The sequence below is a fragment of the Oncorhynchus mykiss genome, chromosome 23 (genome assembly GCF_057628025.1).
Source record: "Oncorhynchus mykiss isolate SJ-2025 chromosome 23, ASM5762802v1, whole genome shotgun sequence".
Lineage (NCBI taxonomy): Eukaryota > Metazoa > Chordata > Actinopteri > Salmoniformes > Salmonidae > Oncorhynchus > Oncorhynchus mykiss.
The window spans coordinates 5,140,168-5,160,354 of NC_143044.1; the positions used below are offsets into that span (position 1 = coordinate 5,140,168).

The window sequence follows — 20,187 nt, forward strand, 5'->3', positions numbered from 1 at the left end:
TAGCACGCATATAAAGATTTGTCAAATGTGTTGTGGATTAGACTGTGTTGAGGATAAAAAAAATATTTAGACATAGTTGTGTTTTTAACAAAAATATGTAATTTGGATCAAATCTCTACAGGCTGCGCACTTTTTCATTTTTGCATGCATGTGCGTGTACCAGTGTTTGTCGATAGCCGATCACAGTTTTAGACAACGTTGACATCAGAGCCATGATGATGAAATGCATGCATTTCCTCTTACCTAATTTGGTGAAAGCAACTGGTGTCGAAACGCTCCTACGTTTTCCATCATCTGCAAGGTTTGACGAATTCCCTGTGCAAGGAAAGAGTTTCCCATTTCGAAAGACAATAAACTGCAGCTTGCAAGTCGAGTTATCAACAGATTGCAACGCAGAGGGGTTAGGCGTACCAGCCAGCGGTAAATGGATTGCGGCGACTGCCACGGAATTCTGCGGGTGGAATAAAAAAGGACAAAATACAAATTGAATAATGCCATTCGCTAGAGAGAGGCTGAAAATTATCACTCCAGTAGCTTGTAAGATTGACACATTGCCTCTCTCTCCAAGATTGGTAGCGACCAAAGAGCACAAGTAACCATGGGAATGGGTTTCACTCGGTAGGCTACGTCGTCTGATGAGCTCTCGTGCGCCTATTTGGTAAGGTTTCCTGCCGCAGAGGTGGAAATGGTTCTTAACATCTCAGCTCGAGGGCACATCAACACTGCAGCGTTGATTTAAAGAGACAACCGGCCTCACTTTATCTTCCCCTCACAGCCTATAAACGCCATGGAACCCCCTGAAAATGACATTTTGTGAGCTCTAGGAAGGATAGACAGTTTCTAAAAAGTATAGTGGCATTACATTGTACGTGGGTGTGGTTCCAGAATGGTTTGAGTGCACTTAGGTGGACCAGAACCAGAGCAAGCACTCCTCATATCTGAGTTCAAGTCTAGTCAAATAAAAAGGTCCCAAAGTGCTAGTCATCAGCTTAGGGGCATGGGAGAACGTAGCCTACACATAAGTGAATGTGCTCTGATTAAGATTTTCCTGATAAATGTTTAATAAAATATTATACATTATCATAACAACATAATTGCATATTTTTGCACTGGAAATGTGTTTCCACTCCAGTACGACAAGATCTACCCAGTGATGTGTTTTTATCCATCCATTTATTTGGACACCCTACTCATTCGTCATTGAGAGCATTCAGGGAGAATAACCAACAGAAAACACTGTTGGGTGAAACCATGATTCTACAACATAATTCAAAGCATTGAAACTTCCATAGGTGCATGAGGTCTGTTATGGATGTACGTGACGTCAAAGGAGCCCGGCATCAGCTAGTCCCAAGAGAAAGAGGAAGAGTTGGTGAGGCGAGGGAAGGACAAACTGTCCGTGATGCTGAAACATGGAGAGAGAACAATTCCCATCCAATTCCCATTGTTATTGCCATTTGCCTCCCAGATTCACAGATAATATCCATTACTTAAAGTATCTACATAGGTCTATCATCCAATTCTCCTGCAATGAATGGCTCTCCTCAGGCAACATGGCCTTACAAGATTCAAAGTTCTTCAGCTCTCTGACCATTACATTACCCTGGAGCAGGCCAATCCTGTAAAGTGACATGAGCCAACAGAATACTTAAGCACCATCTCTTCTCTTTACAACCAACGTGTGCAAGGAGCCCGCGCTAATTTACGACCCGGGTTTGTTAGCTATTTGTTTCTGCATTGACTCGCACTTGAAAGGTTATTGATTTTCATCCTGCAGAGAGAGATGAATCTTTGCCTTGAAATTTACCTTACATGGTTTTCCTCCAGAAAAGCTTAAGCAAGCAGTATATTTCTCAAAAGCACTGGGATACAGGCATCCCAGACCGTGTCAAAGTGGATTTGATCGGTGACATCATCAGGGACAGGTGAAGGATACAGTGGAATCCTTGAAGGAGTGGCTCAAGGATTTGGGCTCCTATTCACAAAGTGTCTCAGAGTAGGAGTGATGATCTGGGATCAGGACCTCCCTGTTCATATATAATCTTCTCCATTATGATCTAAAATACTAACCTGATCCTAGATCAGCAGTCATACACCAATACGTTTTGTGATGGGCCCAGATCTCAAACAGTGAGGAACACCAGGTGACCTCACCTCACAACACAGATCCTTTTAAATGCCACAACACTGCATGAACATCTTATCTCACAAGCCCATCCTCTCTCGGCAGCTTTTCATCCTCTTTATCAGCCTTTTCGAAGGGATTTATAGCCCAGAGGGTGAGCTGTCTGTGGCATGCACAACGCCTTGCTTTAACAAACGCTCTAAGTCGGTCTGGAATGGCCTAAGAAGGTAGTAAGGCTACATTTGCATGAGGAACTCGCTGGGGACTTCACACTTCAAAGTTGATTTAACTAGGAGCAGCGCCACCGTGTGATCTTGCCTGGGCCCTTCCCCTTTCTGATCCTCAAAAGGTTCTACAGCTGCACCATCGAGAGCATCCTAACTGGTTGCATCACTGCCTGGTACGGCAACTGCTCGGCCTCCGACCGCAAGGCAGTACAGAGGGTAGTAAATACGTCCCAGTACATCACTGGGACCAAGCTTCCTGCCATCCAGGACCTCTATACCAGGTGGTGTCAGAGAAAGGCCCTAAAAATTGCCAAAGACTCAAGCCACCCTAGTCATAGACTGTTCTCTCTGTCTAGGTCCAAAGGCTTATTAACAGCTTCTACCCCCAAGCCATAAGAGTCATGAACAGCTAATCAAAGGTCTACCCAGACCCCTCTTTTACACTGCTGTTACTCTCTGTTTATTATCTATGCATAGTCACTTAAACTCTACCTACATGTACATATTACCTCAATTACATCGACTAACCAGTTCCCTTGCACATAGACTCTGTACCGGTACCCCCTTCCTTGCTATTGTAATTTTACTGCTGCTGTTTAATTATTTGTTACTTTTTATTTTCTATTTTAACTTCTTAATTTAAACACATTTTTTTATTGAAAACTTCTTAAAGCATTGTTGGTTAAGGGCTTGTAAGTAAGCATTTCACTGTAAGGTCTACACCGGTTGTATTCGGGGCATGTGACAAATAAAATGTGATTTTGATTTGATCATTACATACTTATTTTCCACCATCATTTGCAAATAAATTCATAAAAAATCCTACAATGTGATTTTCTGGATTTTTTTTCTCATTTTGTCTGTCATAGTTGAAGTGTACCTATGATGAAAATTACAGGCCTCTCTCATCTTTTTAAGTGGGAGAACTTGCACAATTGGTGGCTGACTAAATACTGTTTTGCCCCACTGTATATAGCACTCTGTTGTTATTTCCCCATCAGGCGTTATTCACACAGTGAATCAGAAGCTCAGTGTGCCTACGCTTAACACTGGCCCAGCCCTCAGGTCCACAAAGTAATATGTGCCATTTCTGATAGCCAGCAGACGGAAGACGTTTACACCGAGAGGCCCAACAAACAATAGGAGAGAGTCAGCTGTCCGTATGAACTCTACGGCCGTGTAACCATATAACTCAAATTAATGTCAGCTAAAGTGACAAAAAAAAATCTCAAGAGTGTCAAATCCCAGTGCAGTTCAGCAACTTGATCAGGTGTCTCTGTGCATAAGCCCGGGTTCCTACCGCCACCATGAGACTGCTGAATACGGGAGCAGAGATTTATATTGCATAGGCAGTTGGTATTCCTCAGTGACAAGCTTTGGAGGAGATGTCCTCACCTCATTCGCTATTAAAGAATGAGTGACCAGGAAACAGATACTCTAACCTAGCAGTGACTCATCCTCGTTTTAGTCTGAGCCAAATGTGAGTCAGAGAAAATGCATCATTGACTCTGTTTGTTTATTTATATGTTTGTGTGTGTGTTTCTGAAAGACTAATGTCATGCACAATGTTTACTGATAAGTACAATAATTACATTTTCTTACATGCAGCATAATGAGAACATGGGTATTCCTTCTTAGAAGTGCTTTCTAGCTATTTTTTAGGCTGTAGCCTAAATTTCAAATGATGACATCAAAATGTAATAATTCTCTCAAGATGATTGCCATGTCTGAAGCTTAAATGGCCCACCTCTCTTTAGTTGTGTTCAGTGTTGTGTTAGCATTACTCACATAGTGAGAGAAATTAAAACAGGCTACATGGTTTCCATGCCAACCAGCTGCTTCACCCAGACAAGGTTTGGATTGAGAGCAGATTGGAGCGAGGCAGGAAATACAACTGGCTCTGTGGAGACAGAACACTGTTTCGTCTTGGAGACAGATTCCTCTTCTTACATGGTCTTACGCAATTTTGAACTGTCTTCCAAAATGTTTCTCTCACTTTTGAGAGAAATACACTATAAAATGACCTTAGCACATATTTAAATATGAGGTAAACATCATATTGTTTGATTAATCCAAAGGCAAACTGTTTTAAATTAATAACAGTTTAAGTAAATAGGAATACACTGTGCATGGATTGGGATAATCATTCCTAGTCAATAAACAAACTGTTAGAAATTAAGCCTTCTGTACTGTAGGTACATTGAATATTCTGTGCGTGGATTGAGATAAGAATTAATTGTAAATAAAACAGCTGGGGTGACGACGGGGCTGTTTGCCCTGAGAGAATTTCTCTTATAGACTGTAGTATAGTACTGAGATGGATCTTAGCAGAACAGAGACAGGTGCTTCTCTAATGGCATAAGGGAGAAGAGTCTATCAGTACTGTAAATGTTGTGATGCATTAAAACACTCCGTACTAATTTCACAACAAAGGGAGTGAAAGGCGTGCCTGAGAGCATGACAAAGGCTGTCATCTAAGAGAGAAATAACAGACTCATTCATTCATTCAGTTATTCATTTCATTCACTAAACCACTCAGTACATGATGCATTTACTGATAACAGAGCTGATTGACTTAAGTGGCAAACTACCTTATTAAACTGAATGATTTGCAATCAATTTTTTTCTGAATCAATCTATGTACAGTTGAAGTCAGAAGTTTACATACACTTAAGTTGGAGTCATTAGAACTCATTTTTCAACCACTCCACACATTTCTTGGTTAGGACATCTACTTTGTGCATGACATAAGTACCTTTTCCAACAATTCTTTACAGACAGATTATTTCACTTAAAATTCACTGTATCACAATTCCAGTGCGTCAGAAGTTTACATACACTAAGTTGACTGTGCCTTTAAAGAGCTTGGAAAATCCCTGAAAATGTCATGGCTTTACAAGCTTCTGATAGGCTAATTGACATAATGTGAGTCAATTGGAGGTGTACCTGTGGATGTATTTCAAGGCCTACCTTCAAACTCAGTGCCTCTTTGCTTGACATCAAGAGAAAATCAAAAGAAATCAGCCAAGACCTCAGAAAAAAAATTGTAGACTTCCACAAGTCTGGTTCGTCCTTGTCAGCTGTCATACCGCTCAGGAAGGAGACACGTTCTGTCTCCTAGAGGTGAACGTACTTTGGTGCGAAAAGTGCAAATCAATCGCAAAACAACAGCAAAGGACCTTGTGAAGATACTGAAGGAAACAGGTACAAAAGTATCTATATCCACAGTAAAACGAGTCCTATATCGACATAACCTGAAAGGCCGCTCAGCAAGGAAGAAGCCACTGCGCCAAAACTGCCATATAAAAGCCAGACTACAGTTTGCAACTGCACATGGGGGCAAAGATCGTACTTTTTGGAGAAATGTCCTCTGGTCTGATGAAACAAAAATAGAACTGTGTGGCCATTATGACCATTGTTATGTTTGGAGGAAAAAGGGGGAGGCTTGCAAGCTGAAGAACACCATCCCAACCGTGAAGTACGGGGGTGGCAGCATCATGTTGTGGGGGTGCATTGCTGCAGGAGGGACTGGTGCACATAACAAAATAGATGGCTTCATGAGGGAGGAAAATTATGTGGATATATTGAAGCAACATCTCAAGACATAAGTCAGGAAGTTAAAGATTGGTCGCAAATGGGTCTTCCAATGACCCCAAGCATACTTCCAAAGTTGTGGCAAAATGGCTTAAGGACAACAAAGTCAAGGTATTGGAGTGGCCATCACAAAGCCTTGACCTCAATCCTATAGAAACTTTGTGGGCAGAACGGAAAAAGTGTGTGCGAGTAAGGAGGCCTACAAACCTGACTCAGTTACACCAGCTCAGGAGGAATGGGCCAAAATTCACCCAACTTATTGTGGGAAGCTTGTGGAAGGCTGCACAAAATTTTTGACCCAAGTTAAATCATTTAAAGGCAATGCTACCAAATACTAATTGAGCACTTGCCATACCAGCGGTGATGGAGCCAGTCAAGATGCTCTCAATGGCGCAGCTGTAGAACTTTTTGAGGATCGGAGGGCGCATGCCAAATCTTTTCAGCCTCTTGAGGGGGAAGATGCACTGTTGTGTTTCTTCATGACCGTTGGTGTGTTTGGACCATGTTAGATCCATAGTGATGTGGACACAGAGGAACTTGAAGTTCTCGACCCACTACAGCCCGTCAATGTGAATGGGGGTGTACTTGGACCTTCGTTTCCTGTAGTCTACAATCAGCTTTTTTGTCTTGCTGACGTTGAGGGAGAGGTTGTTGTCCTTGCACCACACTGCCATGTCTCTGACCACCTCCCTATAGGTTGTCTCATTGTCGTCGGTCATCAGGCCTACCACCATTGTGTCATCTGCAAACTTAATGATGGTGATGGAGTTGTGCGTGGCCACTCAGTAGTGGGTCAACAGGAAGTACAGGATGGAACTAAGCATACATCCCTGAGGGGCTCCTGTGTTGAAGGTCAGCATGCAGAGGTGTTGTTGCCTAACCTCGCCACCTGGGGGCGTCCTGTCAGGAAATCCAGGATCCAGTTGCAGAGGGAGGTGTTCAGTCCCAGGTCCTTAGCTTAGTGGACACTATGGTGTTTAACACTGAGCTGTAGTCAATGAACAGCATTCTCACGTAGGTGTTCCTTTTGTCCATGTGGGAAAGGGCAGTGTGGAATGCAATAGAGATTGAGTCATATGTGGATCCTCTGGGGCAGTATGCAAATTGCATTGGGTCTAGGGTGTCTAGGATGATGGTGTTGATGTGAACAGCCTTTCAAAGCATTTCATGGCTACAGATGTGAGTGCTGCGGGGCAATAGTCATTTAGACAGGTTACCTTGGCATTCTTGGGCACATGTATTATGGTGGTCTGCTTGAAATATGTAGGTATTACAGACTGGGTCAGCGAGAGGTTGAAAATGTCAGTGAAGACACTTGCCAGCTGGTCAGCGCATGCTTCGAGTATGTGTCCTGGTAATCCATCTGATCCTGTGGCATTGTAATTGTTAACCTGTTTTAAGGCCTTACTCACATCGGCTATGGAGAGTGTGATCACACAGTCGTCCGGAACAGCTGGTGCTCACACAAATGATTCAGTGTCGCTTGCCTCGAAGGGAGCATAGAAGGCATTTAGCTTGTTTGGTAGTCTCGAGACACTGGGCAGCTCGCGGCTGGGTTTCCCTTTGTAATCTGTGATAGTTTGACAAGCGTCAATGCCAGTGTAGTAGGATTCGATCTTAGTCCCGTACTGACAATTTGCCTATTTGATGGTTCGTTGGAAGGCGTAGCAGGATTTCTTATAAGCGTCCGCGTTAGTGTCCCACTCTTTGAAAACGGCATCTCTAGCCTTTAGCTCAGTGCGGATGTTGCCCATAATCCATGGCTTCTGGTTGGGATATGTATGTACAGTCACTGTGGTGACATCGATGCACTTATTAATGAAGCCGGTGACTGATGTGGTAAAGGGGGAGTGCTGCCACTAGACTTGTCTTGAAAGGTGAAATAAAGCCTTGGATTAGGCTGACATAGGGGTGTGTCTCTATTTGGCCCAATCCAGAGAAAAACAAACCATAAAATGGACCCTCTTTTTTCCATTCAGTCCTTTCAGTACGATCTCTGTACTACATTACTCTACGATTGGTTTTAACCTTCAGAAATTTAGTCTGGAGGCTGTGGGGCAAAAAGAAAACAAGATAGTACAATAAAGCAGATATGCTACTGGTCCCTGATTCAGTTATGGGTCCTAATTTTTCTGCCAGCGAAATAAGAAACGGTATTGTTTCAGACATAAAGAGGGTCTCTGTTGCCAGAAATAATAGAACAGGGGGATTTCCAAATGTGTCACTACTACCAACTTTAGTAGCATCTGTCAGAGTTAATACTACATTTGAATCTTCGCAGACAGTAGGGCTGAGAATTGCCAGGGACCTCACGATACGATATTATAATGATACTTAGGTCCCGATACGATATGTATTGTGAATCTATATGCATCACGATTCTATATGTATTGCAAATATACAGTATATTGTGATTTGATGTTCCAAACATATTTCTCACCATATGTCTTGTCTGCTGCAGAGGCACAAGAGAAAACAAGTTTCGATAAGTCATATTAATAAAAGTGCTGAAAACATGTACAAATATTGTGGAAATCAAGTTATGGAAGAAGAAATACCAGAGTTATGGCGAAGGTACAGCCGACAAGCACTAGCTAACGTTAACTACCTTTTTTATACTCGTCAGAGAATCAATATAATATCACCCCCCCAAATATTGCGATACACCACTGTATTGATGTTCCTCCCCATCACTACTAGATGCCGTATTGTTGTACTCGAAAAATGTGATTCAACTGGATATTCATTTGATGAGAGGGAAAAAAAATAGTGGCTGCTTTGTGGCCGTGCAGATTGTAATTTGAGATTTGGCTCGGAGGTGGAATGAGTGTGTGACCTGGGGTGTACTCTACAGATCAACTCATTCAATTACCCTTTCAGCTACTATTTCATTTTGTGTGTGTGGTCTTTATGACAATACCCTCAATTGTGGTTGGTCCATTGATTAAAATTGAAGTAATTTGAGTTACTGAAAGGGCTATAATTTCAGTGAGTGTAGCATTTAAATTTATCATACAATTGCATACACTGAATTCACAACAGCCTGAAATTGACTGCGTTGTAATTATCAGCACAGTACATACATCATAGATTGTGATTCCACTTCTCTTTAAAGTATGAAATGAATCTCAAGAGGTTAGAAGAGGACATGCACATGCACCGATGCACCGGCACACACATGGAAAAAGACAGACACATACACACAGACACACACCTACTCTACTGATCCATTTAATCCATCTTTTTCATGATGTATTGGCCGTCCTCTTTTGTAGTAATAACCGTTGAGAGATGTTGGCCCATAGTGCCTTTTCCAATTTATGATACAGCAGCAAAGAGGAGGTATAGCTACAGTGCTTTTAGTGTATCCATGGTAACCTGGTTATGAAGCTCTGTGACTTAATTTCATTGCAGGGTGCTGAGCACCAGAGCGGGAGTTAAGGGAGCAACTGGTCTCATAAACTACCATTACATCGAAGTGTAGAAACATTAATATTTATGTTGATGACTGGGGGGGGGGCTTGAGAAATGTAACCACTCTTAAACTCAAAGCGAGAGCTATGTAAGAAAGGACTGACCATCCATGATATCAAAATGATAGTTTTAACCATGTTCAGAGTTTGTTTACATTTACTTTGTTAACAAACACTGGAGTTAAACTTGCTTATATTTTGGGTCCTGATAAGGTACGACAGTTGAACTAAACTCATGAGGCATTACAAGTTATATTCTTCAAGAATGAATGGGTATATACTGTGCATTTGGAAAGTATTCAGACCCCTTGACATATTCCAAATTAATATTCTAAAATGTATTTTTTCAAAATTATACAAATAAAAAACTGAAATATCACATTTACATAAATATTTAGACCCTTTACTCAGTACTTTGTCGAAGCACCTTTGGCAGCAATTACAGCCTCGTGTCTTCTTGGGTATGACGCTACAAGCTTGGCACACCTGTATTTGGGGAGTTTCTCCCATTCTTCTCTGCAGATCCTCTCAAAATATATCTATTTTCAGTTCTCTCCAGAGTTTGATCAAGTTCAACTCCGGGCTCTGGCTGGGCCACTCAAGGACATTCAGAGACTTGTCCCGAAGCCACTCCAGCGTTGTCTTGGCTGTGTGCTTAGGGTTGTTGTCCTGTTGGAAGGTGAACCTTCACCCTAGTCTGAGGTCCTGAGCGCTCTCGAGCAGGTTTTCATCAAGGGTCTGGTGTCCCAGTCCCTGCCGCTGAAAAACATCCCCTAAGCATGATGTTGCCACCAACGCTAACTGTAGGGATGGTGCCAGGTTTCCTCCAGATGTGACGCTTGGCATTCAGTCCAAAGAGTTCAATCTTGGTTTCATTAGACCAGAGGATCTTGTTTATATTGTCTATTGGTGCCTTTTGGCAAAGTCCAAGCGGGCTGTCATATGCCTTTTACTGAGGAGTGGCTTCCGTCTGGCCACTCTACCATTAAGGCCTGATTGGTATTGATGGAGTGCTGCAGAGATGGTTGTCCTTCTGGAAGGTTCTCCCATCTCCACAGAGGAACTCTGGAGCTCTGCCAGAGTGACCATCGGGTTCTATGTCACATCTCCCTTCTCCCCTGATTGCTCAGTTTGGCCGGGCGGCCAGCTCTAAGAAGTGGTACCAAACTTCTTCCATTTAAGAATGATGGAGGCCACTGTGTTCTTGGGGACTTTCAATGCTGCAGACATGTTTTGGTACCCTTCCCCAGATCTGTGCCTCGACACAATCCTCTCGGAGCTCTACGGACAATTCCTTTGACCTCATGGCTTGGTTTTTGCTCTGACATGCACTGTCAACTGTGAGACCTTATATAGACAGGTGTGTACTTTCCAAATCATGTCCAATGAATTGAATTTACCACAGGTGTACTCCAATCAAGTTTTAGAAACATCTAGAGAATGATCAATGGAAATAGGATGCACCTGAGCTCAATTTCAAGTCTCATAGCAAAGGGTCTGAATACTTAATTTTTAATACATTTGCAAGAATGTCTATAAACCTGTTTTCGCTTTGTCATTATGGGGTATTGTGTGTAGATTGATGAGGAAAAACATTTATTAAATCAATTTTAGAATAAGGCTGTAACATAGCAAAATGTGGAAAAAGTCAAGGGGTCGGAATACTTTCCGAATGGACTGCATATAATTGATTTCTAAGTCAAAAAATGGATGTAGCAACTAAGGATTCTAGCTTTAAGCAGGAGACCACGTCTGCGTCCCAAATGGCACCCCATTATTGCACTACTTTTGGCCCAAAGGGAATAGACACAGCCGAAGTCATGAATTCCTCACTTTGCACCTACACACCTAAAACATATGTAAATAAATGAGATGTAAGAAAGGTAGAGGGATACGGCTGTCTGCATAGCAAAGACAAATAATAATGAGGGCCCAGAACAAAGCCTCCGATATGAATCATCTCCCATCGCACATCTAAACGGCATAATGGGGGTTCTGCGATTTCATCACAGTGTTTGATGATGCGAAAAGCTGACTGATTCCAGCTGAACCCTTGCTTGCAGCAGTCAGCTAGTCATCAGAGAGAAGAAATGAGCACACACACAGGCACGCATGAGCATAGAGAGCCATGCAAGTACGTACACAAACACATACACACAGCATGAACACACACAGCAGACAAAAAAACACACACACACACACACACACACACAGCCCTGTCACACCAGCCCTGTCACACCAGCCTATTCAGGTGAAATATATGTGACTTGTTTCAGGAAACTAGGCGTGTGTCGCATGTCACTACTTCACAGGAGAGGCATTTGAACATAAACATATTTTTAAATCAAAATGCATTTTTTAATAACAAACTTGTATTCCATCCGTAAATACAAATAAAATTGTTAAATTACGAGCCAAGTTGGTTCAGCCACGGAAAAAAACAGAGATCATGGATGGACTGAACATGCCGGGAGATGAGTTTGGATTGGTCTGCCATGTAGCATGCTTCTGTTTATAACGTGAGCTGCTCAGTATGTGTTGATACTACTTTCTACCGCGCGTTTAAAAAAAATAATATAATATTAAGAGTCTAGCTACATTTTCAGATTATTACATGTTTGTAATTTTGTCAGAAAGTCGTTTTCATTGCAAGTTAAAGCATACTGTTAGCTAGCTAGCCAACATTAGCTTGCTGGCTCGCTAGTTAACGTTACGTGTACGAACTGTACGAACACGTTACATGTACGAATATTATTCAAATCAGTCTTAGTTATAGTCTAATTATAGCTAGTTAACATTGAACCTGGTTGGTTGGCTTTAGCTACCTGCAGATCCCTACTACAGCTATGACAATGTTTGAATTGGTTGGTAGTAGTATGAGTTGGTATTATGTCTAAACAAAACACTTTGCCAGATGGTTACATGACCCATCACGTTAGCCATGTGTGTCTGGTGATTACCGCCATTTATTGTGTTTCAGGAACATGTGTACATGTCAAGACAATTGGAACCATCCACATAGCTAGATGTGGCTGGGGGTAGTTATAGGATTTCTTCACATGACCCATCAATTTAGACAAGCATGTCAGGTAAGTGTCATCTAATAATTATAAAACATTTCAAAAATATTTTTAACTGCACACTTTCTGTTTTTTATATTGCTACTTTGCAAGTAACCATGTCACTGTACTGTTTAAATCAAATCAAATCAAATTGTATTTGTCACATACGTGTTTAGCAGATGTTAATGCGGGGTGTAGCGAAATGCTTGTGTTTCCAGCTCCAACAGTATAGTAATATCTTACAATTTCACAACAATACACACAACACACACAAATCTGAAGCAATGGGATGGAATTAAGAATATTTAAATATTTGGACAAGCAATTTCAGAGCGGCATAGACTAAGATACAGAAGAAAAGGATATAATACAATATATACATATGAGATGAGTAATGCAGAGTATGTAAACATTATCAAAGTGACTAGTGTTCCATTATTAAAGTCGACAGTCATTTTAAGTCTATGTTTATAGGGCAGCAGCCTCTAATGTGCTAGTGATGGCTATTTAACAGTCTAATGGCCTTGAGATAGAAGCTGTTTTTCAGTCTCTCGGTCCCAGCTTTGATGCACCTGTGCTGACCTCGCCTTATGCTCGGGTGGTTGTTGTCCTTCATGATCTTTTGGCGTTCCTGTGTCATCGGGTGCTGTAGGTGTCCTGGAGCCCAGGAAGTTTGCCCCCGGTGATGCTTTAGGCAGCTCACACCACCCTTTGGAGAGTCCTGCGATTGTGGGCAGTGCAGTTGCCGTACCAGGCGATGATACAGCCTGATAGGATGCTCCCAATTGTGCTACTGTAAGAATTTGTGAGGGTTTTAGGTGCAAAGCTAAATTCCTTCAGCCTCCTGAGGTTGAAGAGGCGCTGTTGGGCCTTCTTCACCACACTGTCTGTGTTGGTGGGCCATTTCAGTTTGTCAGTGATGTGTACGCTGAGGAACTTGAAGCTTTCCACCTTCTCCACCAAGGTCCCATCGATGTGGATAGGGGTGTGCTCCCTCTGCTGTTTCCTGAAGTCCATGATCAGCTCCTTTGTTTTGTAGATGTTGGGTGAGAGGTTATTTATCTGGCACCACACTCCCAGGTCCCTTACCCCATCCCTGTAGGCTGTCTCATCATTTTTGGTAATCAGGCCTATGACTGTTGTGTCGTCTGCAAGCTTGATGATTGAATTGGAAGCGTGCGTGACCACGCAGTCATGGGTGAACAGGGAGTACAGGAGGGAGCTGAGCACACATCTTTGTGGGGCCCCAGTGTTGAGGATCAGCGACGTGGAGGTGTTGTTTCATACCTTCAACACCTGGGGGCGGAACACCTGGGGTCAGAATAAGATATAGGCCAAGGACTATATAAAGTGTACTTTTAACTGGAGTTTTTCCTTATTGTAGGCTACTACATTAACCACTTTTAGTTGTGAAATCATTGGTTGTTTACTAAACTAATCACTTTGTATAGCAAATGACCTCGTGTGAATCTTTAAAGGGATGGGTGGGGCTAATGCTTAAGAGGGTGTGAACGATGCTGAATGGGTATAGACAAAGAACAGCTCTCCAGTAGGTGTACCAAAGTATTCAAGGGACATTTTCTCAAAAGTGGGGATATAAGTTTATCAACTTTGAAAGCAGAATTACTTTCCCACAGATCTTCAACTGCAGTATATGATATAACATTCTCTAGCTCTGGGTCTCTACTTTTATCCCATGTAAAAAACACTTAAGCATTTAAAATGTTGCTACATAAGACCGAATCGAGACGGTCGGTCACATATAGGCATTGATTAAAGCTTGATGTTAAATTAATATCTCCGTACCATCATATTTAAGTCTGTATGACACCAACGTCGATTAACATTTGCAAATCAACTTGATTGGATCTAATATAATGTAATGATAATCTAAATTTGCGCCAATCTGTTCTACCTGATGTGTTTTGATGTACTTGAGCGTAAGGTGCTATTCTCCTCTCTGAGAGGACCTCCTGCCAAACATTCACTCTCTCCCTTTAATCTCTGAGACAAACTAATCTCCAATAACGACTCATGAAACAATTAATCATCACCATACAACAACAAAATTCCTAAATATACGTATTTAACAAAATATGCTTTACATTGTATTCCAGATTTGCCTGATTTGCAGGTCTGAATTGATTTGGTGTAGGATATTAGCTAGCAGCTAGCCAGCTAGGCCTGTATGTAAGCCTAGTAGGTTTCTGATTTATTTTTTTAGAGACCAGAATCGTCTTATTGAAGAATCACATTCAACAACCTAGCTGAGCCTTTACAGGTACGTTAAACACAGACAGTAGATATATGTTAGTAGTAGGCTATGTGTCAGTCTCGCCAGTTAGGCCTAGACAGCCAACTGGTGTGCAAATAGACCAGTGGTGAGTGACTGATCATGAGCATTGCGAGTCACAAAAGCATTGGCCACAGCACGGCAATGTTAGATGTCATCCAGTCAGAAATGATGTTTGATCCGTTTTAATGGGTAGGCTACATGTTGATTATTTGTGTATTTTCCAGGAGCTTGCTCGATTGTCTTGTTAAGAAAGATCAGAGAGAAATGTTACAGTTTACTGGCTTAAATGGGTTGCTGTTTTTTTTCCCCCTCTGGAAAATCCGCTAATATTAAATAAATACTAACTACATTATTCCATGGCTGAGGGCTGTTCTTACGCACGACGCAACGATGAGTGCCTAAATAGAGCCCTTAGCCATGGTATATTGGCCATATACCACACACCCCTGGGGTGCCTTATTGCTATTATAAACTGGTTACCAATGTAATTAGAGCAGTAAAAATATTTATTGTGGTATACTTTCAGCCAATCAGTATTCTGGGCTCGAACCACCCAGTTTTTAATGTTGCATAATCACCTTCCAGTGTAAAAATTATGGCAATTAGTTTACCTTGTTATGCAGTACAAATCCCATTCATGTGGAAGCACCTCTAAAATAATGAATTAGGCTTAGGTTAGGTTAATTTTTTTAATATATATTTTTTAATCCCAGGCCCCTTTCCCCGAAGGAGGTCTTTTTCCTTTTGGTAGGCCGTCATTGTAAATAAGAATTTGTTCTTAACTGACTTGCCTAATTAAACAAAGGTTAAATCAAATAAATAAATAAAATAAAGGCTGTTTGAGAAGGTTAGAATCCTAAGCAACCTGCCTACACATAGTTTGAAGTACAATACCAACATAGCTACTGTAGTAGGTCAAAGCTGTGTGCTGGAAAACCTTGGTACAACGCGGGTGGAATAGACATTGGTGCTCATGTAAATTTCCTAAAAACGTAGTTTTTAGTTTTTAATAGAATATAGATTTTGTCAAGCAGATGAAGTTAGTGATTTGAGTTAGGCAGCCAATTAATAATCAACATTAAACAATGGACATGCAGACAAAACTGTAGTATCTCTCCCGATAACTGATTCAGATTAGTAGCACAAACTGAAAACAAAGCTACCATAATCATAATCTAACACTGCTGTTGTGTCAAATGGTGTGGATTTGTCACGTGTGCTCCCTCTCCGGCCTCTAGGTCACCAGGCTGCTCGTTATGGCGCACACCTGTCTCCATCGTTACGCGCATCTGCACATTATGACACTCACCTGGACTCCATCACCTCCTTGATTACCTGCCCTATATATGTCACTCCCATTGGTTCTTTCCCCAGACGTCATTGTTCCTGTTTCTATTTCCTGTCTGTGCGCTGTTCGTGTTTCTAGTTTTGTATTATGTTCTGTTGATTTTATTAAAACACTCACTCCCTGAACTTGCTTCTCGACTCTCAGTGCACATTGTTACAGGCTTGTTTAATTTGTATTTACCTCATGCCCCTAAACGACTAGGGTTTTGCCAGGTTGAATTGAACACCTCTAGAGAAGAGACTGCTTTATATTCCTGTTATCATGTATTCATTCTTCCCACTAATCCTTTGGCTCCACCAAATAAAACTGTGATGGCTTGGTGGCCATCTTTATCACTCTGTATGATGAGGAACTCACGGGCAACAATGACAAAACAATTAGCAGCCCAGGGGGACATTCATTATGAGTTCCCAGAGAGTGTGTCAGTGCATTATGATCTTCCACTACATGTATGTGAGAGCAGCATGGGGAGGATGAGAGAGGGAAGATGCACATTTCCAACCCGTGGGAAAGAAAAGTAAATTGAGATGAAGATCCAACAATACTTGTGCTAAGTTAAATTAGCGAGATTCTTCAAATGACGTAGGCTCTTATAAGCTGAATAGGTTCAACGTTACATAGTCACATCCCATTTCTTCCACTTTTTAGGTCACCCTAGATCCAGAGCAACTGTTTGGCATTCTGTTAACCACCCCTTAGTGTCTTGGCCACGTTCATAGGTCTAGGCCTCTTACTACAGGGAGCAGTCAGGATAGATTTATTGCCGTGTTCCTGTGGCGCAAATGCACTCTTTAATCACTCCAGAATTACCATGGACCCTGGTCATTCAAACTCACTTCTCCTCCCCTTCCCCCTCATCAATGTATATCCCATGGCCAACCCCCCTCCAACAGCAGCACTGTGGAATGGCTGGGACTAAGACCAATTTATACAGATAACAGCTCAAATAAAGGAAACACCAACTACCACAAATCAAGAACAGCTCCAATGCTCCTTGGTATAGATTCAATAAGGGATGCAACACCATTCTTCCACGAGAAATTCAATAATTTGGTGCTTTGTTGGTGGATCTGCTGACTGACACACACACACACACACACACACTTTAAACCCCCTAAAGCTTTTTTAGACCCCTCTTTCAAAGCCACTGATATCTCTTCTTCTAGCCAAAATAATTGGCAACTGGACATCTTTATACATGATGGGATATTAATTGCTCAATTAAAGACATGGTCCGGAACTTTGGCGTCTAGTATTATTTTTTTTAAAACCTCCTGCTTTGAGCTGGATGTGTTAATGTTCATACATGCACAATCTATGAGCAGATCTAGGATCAGGTCCCCCTGTCCATATCATTTTATATAATATGAAGATGATCTACAGGGGAAAACTGATGCTAGATCAGCACTCCTACTTTGAGACACTTTGTGTATACGGGCCTCATAAAAAGGATCTTAAAATAAGTAACTTGTCCTCTTTGGATGATAGATAAATGGATGCTGCTGAAGATCTAAGTGTTGACATTCTCTTAATGATATTCCCGAAGGACGTGTCCTGGACTCAATCTATGGATGCCTGATCTGTTTAGCATCTGACAATGACAGCTGAATGCTGTAAGCAGTAAAGCAGTTCTCCATCCCTTATTGCAATTATGTAAATGAAATTCAAAGCAGTGATGCTGTGGCAGCATTCTGAAGAAATCTGTGGCAGCATTGTGGAGAAGGGAGGCCGTCGTAAACATCACAGTCATTTAACCTTTATTTATACTGGTTATTCTCATTGAGATAACATCTATTTTGCAAGAGAGACCTGTTCGCGTCTATGCAAATCAAATCAAATCAAATTTTATTTGTCACATACACATGGTTAGCAGATGTTAATGCGAGTGTAGCGAAATGCTTGTGCTTCTAGTTCCGACAATGCAGTAATAACAAGTAATCTAACTAACAATTCCAAAACTACTGTCTTGTACACAGTGTAAGGGGATAAAGAATATGTACATAAGGATATATGAATGAGTGATGGTACAGAGCAGCATAGGCAAGATACAGTAGATGGTATCGGGTACAGTATGTACAAATGAGATGAGTATGTAAACAAAGTGGCATAGTATAGTATAAAGTGGCTAGTGATACATGTATTACATAAGGATACCGTCGATGATATAGAGTACAGTATATACGTATGCATATGAGATGAATAATGTAGGGTAAGTAACATTTATATAAGGTAGCATTGTTTAAAGTGGCTAGTGATATATTTACATCATTTCCCATCAATTCCCATTATTAAAGTGGCTGGAGTTGAGTCAGTGTCAGTGTGTTGGCAGCAGCTACTCAGTGTTAGTGGTGGCTGTTTAACAGTCTGATGGCCTTGAGATAGAAGCTGTTTTTCAGTCTCTCGGTCCCAGCTTTGATGCACCTGTACTGACCTCGCCTTCTGGATGATAGCGGGGTGAACAGGCAGTGGCTCGGGTGGTTGATGTCCTTGATGATCTTTATGGCCTTCCTGTGACATCGGGTGGTGTAGGTGTCCTGGAGGGCAGGTAGTTTGCCCCCGGTGATGCGTTGTGCAGACCTCACTACCCTCTGGAGAGCCTTACGGTTGAGGGCGGTGCAGTTGCCATACCAGGCGGTGATACAGCCCGCCAGGATGCTCTCGATTGTGCATCTGTAGAAGTTTGTGAGTGCTTTTGGTGACAAGCCGAATTTCTTCAGCCTCCTGAGGTTGAAGAGGCGCTGCTGCGCCTTCTTCACGATGCTGTCTGTGTGAGTGGACCAATTCAGTTTGTCTGTGATGTGTATGCCGAGGAACTTAAAACTTGCTACCCTCTCCACTACTGTTCCATCGATGTGGATAGGGGGGTGTTCCCTCTGCTGTTTCCTGAAGTCCACAATCATCTCCTTAGTTTTGTTGACGTTGAGTGTGAGGTTGTTTTCCTGACACCACACTCCGAGGGCCCTCACCTCCTCCCTGTAGGCCGTCTCATTGTTGTTGGTAATCAAGCCTACCACTGTTGTGTCGTCCGCAAACTTGATGATTGAGTTGGAGGCGTGCGTGGCCACGCAGTCGTGGGTGAACAGGGAGTACAGGAGAGGGCTCAGAACGCAACCTTGTGGGGCCCCAGTGTTGAGGATCAGCGGGGAGGAGATGTTGTTGCCTACCCTCACCACCTGGGGGCGGCCCGTCAGGAAGTCCAGTACCCAGTTGCACAGGGCGGGGTCGAGACCCAGGGTCTCGAGCTTGATGACGAGCTTGGAGGGTACTATGGTGTTGAATGCCGAGCTGTAGTCGATGAACAGCATTCTCACATAGGTATTCCTCTTGTCCAGATGGGTTAGGGCAGTGTGCAGTGTGGTTGAGATTGCATCGTCTGTGGACCTATTTGGGCGGTAAGCAAATTGGAGTGGGTCTAGGGTGTCAGGTAGGGTGGAGGTGATATGGTCCTTGACTAGTCTCTCAAAGCACTTCATGATGACGGATGTGAGTGCTACGGGGCGGTAGTCATATAGCTCAGTTACCTTAGCTTTCTTGGGAACAGGAACAATGGTGGCCCTCTTGAAGCATGTGGGAACAGCAGACTGGTATAGGGATTGATTGAATATGTCCGTAAACACACCGGCCAGCTGGTCTGCGCATGCTCTGAGGGCGCGGCTGGGGATGCCATCTGGGCCTGCAGCCTTGCGAGGGTTAACACGTTTAAATGTCTTACTCACCTCGGCTGCAGTGAAGGAGAGACCGCATGTTTTCGTTGCAGGCCGTGTCAGTGGCACTGTATTGTCCTCAAAGCGGGCAAAAAAGTTATTTAGTCTGCCTGGGAGCAAGACATCCTGGTCCGTGACTGGGCTGGGTTTCTTCCTGTAGTCCGTGATTGACTGTAGACCCTGCCACATGCCTCTTGTGTCTGAGCCGTTGAATTGAGATTCTACTTTGTCTCTGTACTGGCGCTTAGCTTGTTTGATAGCCTTGCGGAGGGAATAGCTGCACTGTTTGTATTCGGTCATGTTACCAGACACCTTGCCCTGATTAAAAGCAGTGGTTCGCGCTTTCAGTTTCACACGA

General features: G+C 42.5%; 1 protein-coding gene across 4 annotated transcripts in view; it reads right to left on the reverse strand.

The window, feature by feature from the left end:
• LOC110502313 (adhesion G protein-coupled receptor A3) overlaps positions 1–20,187 on the reverse strand; it is a 264,724-nt gene that overhangs the window by 83,755 nt on the left and 160,782 nt on the right. For 2 of the 4 annotated variants that reach the window (XM_036959858.2, XM_036959857.2), the window contains exon 13: positions 244–451. The exons of the other annotated variants lie outside the window; for them this stretch is intronic. In XM_036959858.2, coding sequence (XP_036815753.2) covers positions 244–451 — 208 coding nt within the window. The remainder of the gene's footprint in view (positions 1–243; positions 452–20,187) is intronic. 4 annotated transcript variants of the gene reach the window in all.